The sequence below is a fragment of the Neophocaena asiaeorientalis genome, unplaced genomic scaffold (genome assembly GCF_003031525.2).
Source record: "Neophocaena asiaeorientalis asiaeorientalis breed wild unplaced genomic scaffold, Neophocaena_asiaeorientalis_V1.1 scaffold745, whole genome shotgun sequence".
NCBI lineage: Eukaryota > Metazoa > Chordata > Mammalia > Artiodactyla > Phocoenidae > Neophocaena > Neophocaena asiaeorientalis.
This window is the reverse complement of record NW_020175073.1, coordinates 201,679-214,195: the sequence shown is the minus strand read 5'-3', so window position 1 is coordinate 214,195 and position 12,517 is coordinate 201,679. Positions and strand designations below refer to the sequence as shown.

The 12,517-nt window shown below is 40.5% G+C and overlaps 1 protein-coding gene across 1 annotated transcript in view; it reads left to right on the top strand.

Moving 5' to 3' along the window:
- KIAA1549 (KIAA1549 ortholog) overlaps positions 1–12,517 on the top strand; it is an 86,768-nt gene that overhangs the window by 10,379 nt on the left and 63,872 nt on the right. The window contains exons 6-8 of the mRNA XM_024764066.1: positions 850–909; positions 2,111–2,259; positions 10,443–10,620. Of these exons, the coding sequence (XP_024619834.1) occupies positions 850–909; positions 2,111–2,259; positions 10,443–10,620 (387 nt within the window). The remainder of the gene's footprint in view (positions 1–849; positions 910–2,110; positions 2,260–10,442; positions 10,621–12,517) is intronic.

Below are 12,517 nucleotides of genomic sequence, written 5' to 3'. Positions count from 1 at the left end.
GGGCGGTGATGAGAATTCTTGTATTTTTATTGTGGTGGTGGTTCCACACGTCCATGCATTTGTCAAAACCCATAAAACTGTACACCAGAAGGAGTGGGGTTCACTGTGTGTACACTTAAAAAGAAAAAAGAAACAGAAATGAAAACAAACAAAACTTTCCTTCCTGGTGGAAGCGATTTAATTCACAGTACAAATGGAGTGGAGGTAGGGGAAACGTTTGCTTCAAAACGTTTAAAATACAGTAGATTCCACCCCAAATACAGTAGATGCCAGAGTTGAAGTCAGGCAAAAAAGATATCAAAATCTTTTTCAGAATGGAGCGGCCAGGAGGTTTAATGGTTCCTGTCGTATTTTCGTGTACTGTTAATTAAATGGAAAGGAATAACTTGTAAAATGCAAAAGTAGACAGGGGTAAAATGGTTATTTACAAATAGCAACTTGCAGTGATAGAAGATTGTCACTTTACCCTGTCTGAGTCATTGCTGGGAAATTCCAGGGCTCTGAGGTGCACGGCGTGAAAAATTCATTGCTCTGGAACAATGACATTTCCCTTGAAAAAAGCTTACGGGTGAGCTGTCTGTGAAGTAGTGTCCCATCGTGTTACTTGAGTAAGCCCTTTCTTTCTATTTCTCCCTCTTTCTCCCGGAGACTAAGGTGCTCAGGACCCTCCCACTGACCCTGCCTTCCCCCCAGCCTGACACTTTGTTCTTCCATAGGCAGAGCTAATTGGTATAGGAGAGGCAGTGTGCTGTGACTTACGCAGCGCTCCCTAGAACACTCACCTTTCTGACTGTTGCAGACAGGTTTTTTATGTATCTTTCTCCCTTTCTCACCCTTTCCTTTTTGTAGCCTTCCAGTACCCACAGCTTAACTTATCGCAGTTGTTGAAGTCCTCTTGGGTAAGAACAGGTATGTTTAACTTACGTAATGTTTTTGGGAACTGTAAGAGTGAGAAGTCTGTTGGGCGGGGGAGTATTGAGAAGGATACTGCCTTTCCTGTTTCTGAGTCCTAAATTCAGGGCAAAATGTACCTTAGATTCTTGGCAAAGAATGAATGAGAAAGGGATTCAAATTTGGCTGTGGGAACGTGTCCCACTGAGTTACGGCACAAAAAGGACTGGCTTTCTTTAAAATTCATACATCAAGTTCAGGGCAAAGTCTAACAGGAATTGACCATCTTCTGACCAGAATAGGACAAGGTTCTGAAGCAAGGATCTCTTTTTTTCCCTAAAAGCCTCATATGTCTGGTTTTATAAGGACAAATAAGGTAACTTGGTGAGCCAATAAGAAGCATGTTTTAAAGTCTTGTGGGCCTGGGTCAGATATTTATAGCTATGGCATTGCAAATAAAGGCTTTCTAACTTGGTATGCAGAAGTGTAAAAGACAGTTGGATGCTCAGCGGGTACCCAGCATGTAAGCAGCACAATGAGTAAGCAACTGGTCGTGGGGAGGAAACTTGTAGAGTGGGGATAGTCACCACTGACAGGTTCCCGGACCCTGCCAGCTCTCGTTGCTTCACATACAACATCGCATATAAAGGCTCCACCTCTTTGCATGGTACAGTGGCCTTATTTTCCAGATAATTTTCATAGTGGTTAAGTGACTTGCCCGTGGTCCTATCTCACAGGGGATTTGAGCCAGTTCTGGCTGGAAAGCACAAGCTTTTTTCTCCTGTAAAGGCTGACAAGATGTTGTCTGTTTAGATAACCTAGATGTCTGAAGACAGGCCTCCTTATCTCGAGTCAGTTAATGAGTCTAAATTTTGAGTCAAGATAAGATATGAACTCAAACCATTTCCAGAAATTTTGCAATACGTGCAGACAGAACGTTTGATCTTGTGTAGGAGCTCTGAGCTGCAAAGCTCCCGAACTGCTGAGCTCCTGGGACTTCTGGCCACCGGTCTTTGTAAACTTTAGAGATAAGACCTGTGGGCTACCCTCCCTGGACTCTCCCGCACCCCGTTCAGCTTGCCTCTTTCCCCTTTTAATGTCTCCTCTCTGGGAACTGGCATTTTACAGTAATCCTGCGTTAATTTCTCTTGTGTACACATCCTTTTCTCTCCACTGCTAACTCGTTTTGGGGCCTGTGTGTGTTTCACCTTAAATGTAGTCCTCCTGGGTGTTGTTGAGAAGCAGCTCCAGAATGAAGTGTTTCAAGCTGAGATGGAGCGCAAACTGGCCCAGCTGCTCAGCGAAGTTTCCACCAGAAGGCGGATGTGGAGAAGGGCTACCATCGCTGCCGGGAACAGCATGGTACAGGTAAGAAGAAGGCCAAAGGAGTAGGGAGGGGAAGGAGAGAGAGCCGTCTAAAAATGGGCTGTATCTTCATGCAAGTGGAAAATGCCAGGAGAAAATGCTGCCAAATAGACTGATTGCTATCATAGGCAGCCACTGAATGTGTCAGCATTTCAGTTCCACTGGAGTCTAGACAGATGTTTCCCGAGTCCTTAGTAAGGGTCCGTACAGCAAATGGCCTTGTGGGGACCACAACAAAAGAATATGTAAGTGGGTTGCCGTACCATTGGAGGACCTGAGTTTTCAAAGAGTAGTTTTTTAATTACCAAAAACGTAGTCAGTTTTATGGAATGGTAGGCATTATTGATAGCGTCATAGAGACAAGTCGTTCAGCTGGAAGAGACCTTGAGAGGCCGGAAAGAGGAAAATGTTCTGCCCTCTATTCTGGCACTCTGTCCTCTCTGCCTCCTGCCAGCCCTGCTTGTCTCATGTTACCCAAATTGCCTTCACTATGTAAACTGGCAGAAAGTTACAAATGACAGATTCATTTGAATCCCAAAGTGACCCCTTTAAAAATGTACACACTCAGAGAGAGCTGGAGGTTGGGCTTTAATTTCTTCCCATCGCCATGTGAATTACACTATTTTGGATTTTTTTCTTTACCAAATGCTGACTTGTAGAGCTAGGAAAAGGGGATATTTAGAGCTATGGCGTTTCAGAGACAGGAAGCCAGGGTGAAACTCTGGTGTGCAGGGGTGGGGAGGTTGGTGGTTTAGAGGCTTTAGAGAGAGAGATGTGAAGCTGACACTGGGTAGGGGAGCTGGGCAGTTTGTGGAGAGCTGACATCATCATCATCCCTCAACCCTTTTACCAAGTTTTCCCCTGTAAGTGTTGCTCTTTATTCTCCCTCCCAGAAAGGTGGTTGTTAGGTTTCTATAATAGTTCCTTTGCCGGATGCAGTAGAATCTAGGGAAATTTAAAAACTCATTAAAAAATTGAGAGCAATATTAAACAAATAACTATAAAACTGAGAATAAAAATGAAAATGAATTACAAAAGCCTTGCTTTATTTAGGAGCTCTGGCTTCACAGAGCTCAAGGTCTGGGTGGAGGTTAATTTCTGCACATAAAACAGTTACAGAGTACCATAAAACTACAGAATGAGATGCTTGGTTAGTTCTGCAAGTTCCCTGAGATAGAAATGCGGGATTCATGGAAGTTAACTAAGCCATCCCAGACTAACGGTGCCATCTGATGGATTGCTTAGAAACCGTTCCCTACGTCTCTTCCCCTTTAGAATGACCAAGCACGAAGATGTAGATAAGAATTTATGTACAACAGTACCGGACTCTTCATCAAAACATAGTGGGTAAAAGTGAAAGTATTGGAACAACCTAATGTCCAGCAATTGGAGAATGGGCAAAAAAACTGTAGTGAAATCTTTATATGTTGGAAAATCCCATTATCAGTTTTTTTTTTAATTAGTGAGGGAATATAGAAAAAAGCTCAAGTAAAGAGAGGCTACAAAAGAATGTGTGCAGGGGCTTCCCTGGTGGCGCAGCGGTTGAGAGTCCGCCTGCCGATGCAGGGGACACGGGTTCGTGCCCCGGTCTGGGAGGATCCCACATGCCGCGGAGCGGCTGGGCCCGTGAGCCATGGCCGCTGAGCCTGCACATCCGGAGCCTGTGCTCTGTGGCGGGATAGGCCACAACAGTGAGAGGCCCGCGTACCGCAAAAAAAAAAAGTGTGCAGTATATCCAAATATTAATATACAAATCATGAAAAAAATAACAGGAGGAAATATGCTAAAATGCTTACAATGATTTTCTTTGATTGAATTTCAGGTGATTTTTGTTTTATTCTTTATAGTTATTTTTCACGTTTTTCAAAATTTCTCCAATGAACATATAGTTTGTATAGTGAACATGTGATTTTAATCAGAAAATATTTTTAAAAATGAAATTGAGGGCTTCCCTGGTGGCGCAGTGGTTGAGAGTCCGCCTGCCAATGCAGGGGATGCGGGTTCGTGCCCCAGTCCGGGAAGATCCCACATGCCGCAGAGCGGCTGGGCCTGTGAGCCACGGCCGCTGGGCCTGCATGTCCGGAGCCTGTGCTCCACAACAGGAGAGGCCGCAGCAGTGAGAGGCCCGCGTAGTGCAAAAAAAAAAAAGGAAATTGAAAATATTGCCCCAAATGATGACTCCATTATACCATGGTTTTATGGATTCTATATATGAATCTGATGAAAAGTCATCTAGAAAGGATGCTGGGATTAGATTTTACTGACTGTTACTTTCAGATTGGAGAAGCTTATAGAATTTTTTAAAAAAAATATTTATTTATTTGGCTGTGTTGAGTCTTAGTTGTGCCATGTGAGATCTAGTTCCCTGACCAGGGATCTAACCCGGGCCCCCTGCTTTGGGAGCGTGGAGTTTTAGCCACTGAACCACCAGGGAAGTCCCTAGAATCTTTACTCAAGGTGGCTATCACTGGATATTTGGGTATATGGTTTCTGCAAGAAGAAGCATTTCTAAAACTTACCAGAACTTTAAAATGGAATAAATAGGCATGTAGGTAGAGGGACAGGTGGATATAATCTATTGCTTTTCAGTAGCCCTTTATAGTATTCCATTCTGAAGGCTAATAAAAATTAACCACTGCAGCACAGTTCCAGGGAAAGAAGTAGGTGGTTAGGGAGCAGAAGTGGTCAAGGAACTAGCCTAGAAACAGCAAACAGAGGGCTGGACGGGCGAGCCGTTATCAAGATATAGAGTTGTAAAGAACAGGGCTTCCCTGGTGGCACAGTGGTTGAGAGTCCACCTGCCGATGCAGGGGACACGGGTTCATGCCCCGGTCCGGGAAGATCCCACATGCTGTGGAGCGGCTAGGCCCGTGAGCCATGGCCGCTGAGCCTGCGGGTCCGGAGCCTGTGCTCCGCAGCGGGAGAGGCCACAACAGTGAGAGACCCGCGTACCGCAAAAAAAAAAAGAACAGATTCTCCAGGGATGAGACTTTGGACCTGTGTTAAGGATCTTTATACATGATCTGGAAGTAGGCGTTCACAATGAAATCATGAAATAGTTGATTTGCCAAAAGTTCCCAGTGGTAAAGAAGGAGGCCAGCAGTTATGTCCAGAGCACAGGGCACTATTACAGTTCTGTACATGTGGCTAGAAAAGTAGCAGCTGCATTTTGCCAATGGCAAATGTAGAGACCAAACATTCAAATTACGTGTGCAAAATAGAGGGCTTGGAGTTATCGTTGATCTTTCTCTCAGAACGTCAGTCCACCATTTTGCTGCAGTCTAAAAGGGGCCATAAAGTTGTTGCATATTGCTAAGAGAAATAGCAACAAAATAGAAAGCTATATTTATGCAAAACAGTGATATATCGAGTGTACTAGATTCTAAGGTACTAATGTAAGAGCACTTCACTGTTTGAGGGAGGGAGACGCAAGCGGGAAGAGATATGGGAACATATATATATATAACTGATTGATTTTGTTGTGAAGCTGAAACTAACATACCATTGTAAAGCAATTATACTCCAATAAAGATGTTAAAATGAAAAAAAATAAAAAATAGAGTACTTCACTGTTAACACCAGAGGGATATAAATTTTGGGACAAATCAGAGTACTGTTTGACCCAGCAGATTATGAATTTATGAAATTTTTTCCAGCTTGATTGTGATGTAATTGACATATAACATTGTGTAAGTTTAAAGTGTACAGTGTGTGGGGCTTCCCTGGTGGTGCAGTGGTTGAGAGTCTGCCTGGTAATGCAGGGGACATGGGTTCGAGCCCTGGTCTGGGAGGATCCCACATGCCGTGGAGCAACTAAGCCCGTGAGCCACAACTACTGAGCCTGCGCGTCTGGAGCCTGTGCTCTGCAACAAGAGAGGCTGCGACAGTGAGAGGCCCGCACACGGCGATGAAGAGTGGCCCCCGCTCACCACAACTAGAGAAAGCCCTCGCACAGAAACGAAGACCCAACACAACCAAAAATAAATAAATTAATTAATAAACTCCTACCCCCAACATCTTAAAAAAAATAATAAATAAATAAAGTGTACAGTGTGATGATTTGATATATGTATATATTGTGAAATGATTACCACAATAAGATAACATATCCATCACTCACATAGGTATCTTTTGTGTGTGTGTGTGTGGTGAGAACTTTTAAGATCTACTGTCTTAGCAGATTTCAAGTATGCAATACAGTATTGTTAACTATAGTCACCATGCTGTACTTTAGATACCCAGAACTTTATGGCTGGAAGTGTACCCCCTTTGACCACCATCATCCATTTCCCTTACTCTCCACCCCTGGCAACCACCAGTACACTCTTTCTGTGAGTTTGGCTTTTTTAGATTCCATGTATGTGTGAGATCATACAGTATTTGTCTTTTTCTGTTGGACTTATTTCACTTAGCATAACGCCTCCAAGGGTCATCCTATGTAGCTGCAAATGACAGGATTTTCTTCTTTTTTATGGATGAATAATACTCCATTGTGTGTGTACATGTGGGTATGTATTATGTATCATACCACATTTTCTTTATCCATGTGTCCATAGATGGACAGTTAGGTTTTTTTCCATGTCCTGCCTGTTGTAAATAATGTTACAGTGAACATGGGGTGCAGATATGTTTTCAAGATAGTGATTTCATTTCCTTTGGAAATCCCAAAAGTGGAATCGTTGGTCCATGTGCTAGTTCTAGTTTTAAGTTTTTGAGGAACCTCCATACTGTTTTCCATAGAGGCTGTACCAGTTTACATTTCCACCGACAGTGCACGAGGATTCCCTTTTCTCTACGTCCTCACCACCACTTATCTCCTGTCCTTTTGATAATAGCCATTCTGAAAGGTGTGAGGTGATATCTCACCGTGGTTTTGATTTGCATTTCCCTGATGATTAGTGATGTTGAGTACCTTTTCATGTACCCGTTGGCCATTTCTATATCTTTGGAAAAATGTCTGTTCAGATCCTATGCCCATATGTTACTCAGATTTTTTTTTTTTTTGCTATTGAGTTATATGAGTTCCTTAATATATTTTGGATATTAACCCCTCATCAAATAATGATTTATAAATGTTTTCTCCCATTTCATAGGTTGTCTCGTTATTTTGTTGATTGTTTCTTTTGCTGTACAAAAGCTTTTTAGTTTGATGTAGTCCCATTTGTTTATTTTTGCTTTGTTGCTTGTGCTTTGGGTGTCTTATCCAAAAAATCATTGCCAAGACGAATGTCAAGGAGCTTTTGCCATATATTTTCTTGTAGGAGTTTTATGGTTTTAGGTGTTTCCATTTGGAGTTAATTTTTGTGAGTAAGATGGTATCCAATTTCATTCTTTTGGATGTGAATATCTAGTTTTCTCAACAACATTTATTGAAGAGACTATCTTTTCCCCATTGATTATTCTTGGCTCCTTAGTCACCAGGGTTTTTGTGGTTCCATATGAATTTTAGGATTGTTTATTTCTGTAAAAAAATGCCATTGGAATTTTGATAGGGATTGCATTGAATCTATAGATAGCTTTGGATAGTATGGACATTTTAACATTATTCTTTTGATCCATGAACATGGGATGTATTTTCATTTATTTGTGTGTTCTTCAGTTTCTTTCATCATGTCTTATAGATTTCAGTATACAGATCTTTATCTCCTTGGTTAAATTTATTCCTAAATAGTTTATTTTTTTTGAGGCTATTGTGAGTGGGACTGTTTGTTTCTTTTTCAGATACTTTGTTATTAGTGTATAGAAATACAACTGATTTCTGTATGTTTATTTTATATCCTGCAACTTTACTGAATTTACTTACTCATTCTGATAGTGTTTTGGTGGAGTCTTTAGGGTTTTCTAGATATAAGATCATGTCATCTGCAAACAGAGATGGTTTTACTTCTTCCTTTTCAATTTGGATGCCTTTTATTTCTTTTTCTTGCCTGATTGCTCTGGCTAGGATTTCTAGTAATGTGTTGAATAGGAATAGTGAGAGTGGACGGTCTCATCTTATTCCTGATCATAAAGGAAAAGCTTTCAACCTTTTACCATTGAGTACAATGTTAGCTGTGGGTTTGTCATATATGGCCTTTTCTATGTAGAGGTATGTTCCTTCTGTACTCAATTTGTTGAGAGTTTTTATCATGAATGGATGTTGAATTTTGTCAAATGCTTTTTTTGCATCTATTGATATGATCATTTGGTTTTTATCTTTCATTTATTAATGTGATGTATCAATTTATTGATTTGCATATGTTGTTGAATCTCACTTGATCATGGTACGTGATACTTATAATATGCTGTTGAATTTGATTTGCTAATGTTTTGTTGAGAATTTTTGCATCTGTATTCCTTAGAGATATTGGCCTGTAGTTTTCTTTTTTTACAGTGTCTTTACCTGGCTTTGGTATTAAGGTAATGTTAGTGTCATAAAATGAATTTGAGAGGGTTTCCGCCTCTTCAATTTTTAGGAAAATTTTGAGGATTGGCATTAATTCTTTAAATGTTTGGTAGAATTCATCAGTGAAACCATCTGGTCCTGGGATTTTCTTTGCTGGGAAGTGTGTGATTACTGATTTAATTTCCTTACTCATTATTGGTCTGTTCAGATTTCCTGTTTCATCATGATCCAGTCTTGGTAGGGTGTATATGGCCAGGAATTTATCCATTTCTTCTAGGTTGTCAAATTTGTTGGCATGTGATGTTCATGATAGTCTCTTTTGATCCTTTGTATTTCTGTGGTATCTGATGTAATGTCTTCTCTTTCATTTATAGTTTTTGAGTCCTATCTCTTTTTATTGGTTAGTCTAGCTAAATTGTCAATTTTGTTTATCTTTTCAAAGAACTGCATCTTCGTTTTGTTAATCTCTTCTATTATTTTCCTATTCTCTATTTCATTTATTTCCATGCTAGTCTTTATTATTTCCTCCCTGCTGCTAACTTTGGGCTAAGTTTGTTCTCTTTTTTCTAGTTTCTTGAGGTGTAATGTTATATTTATTTGAGATCTTTCTTTTTTCTTGATTTCATTTATAGCTGTAAACTTTCCTCTTTTAAGTGCTTTTGCTGCATCCTGTAAGTTTTGATATGTTGTGTTTCCATTTTAATTTGTCTCAAGATATTTTAAAAATTTCCCTTTTGATTTTTTTTTTGTTGTTGTTCACTGGTTGTTCAGGAGTGTGTTGTTTAATTTCCAAGTATTGGTGAATTTTCCAGCTTTCCTCCTATTACTGATTCTAGTTTCATACCATTGTGGTCAGAAAAGATACTTGATATAATTTCTGTCTTTTTCGAATTGTTGAGACTTGTTTTGTGGCCTAACATATGATCTGCCCTAGAAAATGTTCCATGTGCGTGTGAGAAGAATGTGTATTGTGTTGCTACTGGATAGAATGTTCTATGTGTTTCTTAGGTTCATTTGGTCTGTAGCGTTGTTCACATCTGCTGTTTGCTTATTGATTCCTGTCTAGATGATCTATCCCTTTTTGGGAGTGGGATATTAAAGAATTTATGATATTTATTATTTCAAGAGCAGTGGTTCTCAACTGGGGATGACTTTGCCCCCCCAGGGTACATTTGGCAGTGTCTGGAGACATTTTTGGTTGTCACAACTGGTGAGGAAGGGCATGGCTGTTGCTACTGGCATTGAGGGAGTAGAGGGCAGAGATGCTGCTAAACATTCTACTATACTTGGGATAGTCCCCCACATCAAAGAATTATCTGGATCAAAAATGGCAATAGTACTAAGGTTGAGAAACCCTGCCCTAGAAGAACAGGGAGAAAATGCTAATAGATTTGAGAAAGGATTGGCTAGAACCATCAATAGTTTCAGAGAACCAGGGATGTACCTAACTGTTATGGTTGATGTTGGGAAGACAACAGTGCCCTCCCATGACCTGTTGGAGCTGGTTGATGGCTATTCTAGGCTGGACTTGGTATGTTCTCTGTACCCTGCTTGCCCCTTTGTCTCAGAGAAGACTTCGAGCAAGACAAAGCACATTTGTTTTTCTGCACAGAGGAACTTTCATTTTGACTGTTACTCCCATCAAGAGAGCATCCTGGGCATTCTGGGATCTGGAATGGTGTAATGACCTTATTAGGGATAGGAATAAATCCTGAGCAACACAGTCAAGATTGAGTGCCCCAAGAAAGGGTGTCTGGAAACATGAGCTTCTAAAATGCTAATAGTTTCTGTTATCTTTCAGGTGGTAAATGTGTCAAGGCTCGAGGGAGATGATAATCCCGTGCAGCTCATCTACTTTGTGGAGGATCAAGATGGAGAAAGACTCAGTGCAGTCAAGTCTTCAGATCTGATTAACAAGATAGATATCCAGAGAGCAGCCATCATCTTGGGTTACCGAATTCAAGGAGCTGTTGCCCAACGTAAGTGCGTGAGGTGTGGCCCTTCACAGTCATCTGTGCTGTGCTGGGGTCAAAAGCCAGTCTTTTTCTGACAATAAACTCTGAATTTAAAGCATTCTTATGTTTGCGTAGTAGATATAAGAGGTCAGTCATTAAAATTAATTTGCCAAGACCTTCTTTATTTTGATTGCATGCAGTTGTAGCATTCGCTGTTCTTTTTCCTACCCAGCATTTTATATTCATAGTGTTATAGTGAGTTTTAGTAGCTTGAGTTAACTTTAATAATTTTCCCCTCCTCCTGTACTATTTAAAAAAATTTTTGTCTTAGGTAAAATAATGTGTTTTCTCTGTATATATTCCAAACTCTTACATGTCATATTTTGAATGTTGATGGGGACAGTGGGTCACGCAGGAAGCTGGGAGGTGCCCTCTGCATTTATTGGCTTCCTTCTGGGTCTTTTAACACAAAGAAGTCCTTGATTCTTACCCTTTTCAATCCTGTTTCTCTCCCACCCTGTCCTCATATCACTCATAATTTAGAAAGAGGTATTTTGGTATTTCTTTATTATTGTTGGAAGAGTCTAGGCTCCTGCTCCCCTGGCAATGGCTACTCTCAGTGCCGTTGTTCCCCAACTCATAGATTTTGGGTATTTAAAATTGAAAAGGAGAGGCATGGAAGAGTATATTTCTCTAAATATACCTTTATGAATCAGACTACTATTTTGATGTGGGTGTTTTTCCTTTATAATCCTGGGAGCAATCCTTGTAAGAGCTCAGAGAAACTTGCTCCCAACAGTAAAGGGATAACTAAATGTTTAGAAGGAATTTAGCATCAGAGAGTGTTGAAAAACTCCCGAGAAACTTTGGCGATGAAGGCAGTTTTTAACAAATGACAGCTTTGAAATTATCCTCCATGATGGAATGTCCTTTGTAAGAGCTATACTTGACCCTGGAAACTAACCAGGATGAGGGCCATGGGCGCACTTTCTCCATTTTATAGGTGATGATGGGAGAGTTGAAGCAAATAACCATTGGTGCTTTGTGTTTGCGTGTTTGAGATATGATTGTATATTAGTGTGTTCTATTTCAAAGCAGTGAGAAAAAAAATAATGAAGCATTTACTTGTATGTCTTCATATATGACATTTCTGATTGTCGGAGAAGTGCCCCACTCCAGCTAAGCACTTCACTTTCTAGAAAAGATTCCTTGCAGTAGGCTCTGGGCACCTTTCAAGACTACTTTCATCTGTTCTTGCACTCCTCTTGCCTCAGTTTCATGCTGAAAACCAACAGTCCTGGGATTGGGAGCCTAAGACAACACCAGGGCCAGCTCCAAAACAGCTGCGGACTTGATGTCAGGCCCTCGTTTTGACGAGTCACAGGGTTTTACTAGGTTAGAACTAAGAAGAGGACCCAGTTGTCTCAGCTCCTCAGTTTGGTTGTGTCACTCCTATATTGTCAGCTGTTTTCATGCAAAATGAACTACATATACAAACTATATTCAGGTCAAATTAAAAAATGCAAAATTTTAACACTTTGCCACTTTCTCCATTTCCCGCATAGTCTTTGCTTTGTGATTTGTGCTTCTTTCATAGCGCTTGTGCTTGAGAGGGCTTGCTCCCCTCCCTGGTCACTCTCTAAGAGGCCTACACCCAAACTTAAACCAACACTAAGCATCTTTTTATTGTTACATCTTTGAGTAAAAACATTCTGATCCCATAGCACGTGTTAACCATTATAGGATATGAAAAGAGCGTAAAAGTTAGTCCCTGCCCAGGAAGACTGATATATATTTGAAGAGACAAGGCTTAGAGTCATGACCATATTAATGAGCAGAGTGGTATAGTGTATCAGGATGATACATTTATGTAGTAAAATGCATTGTGAAAGAATAACGAGGTACCATTTACAAGACCAAG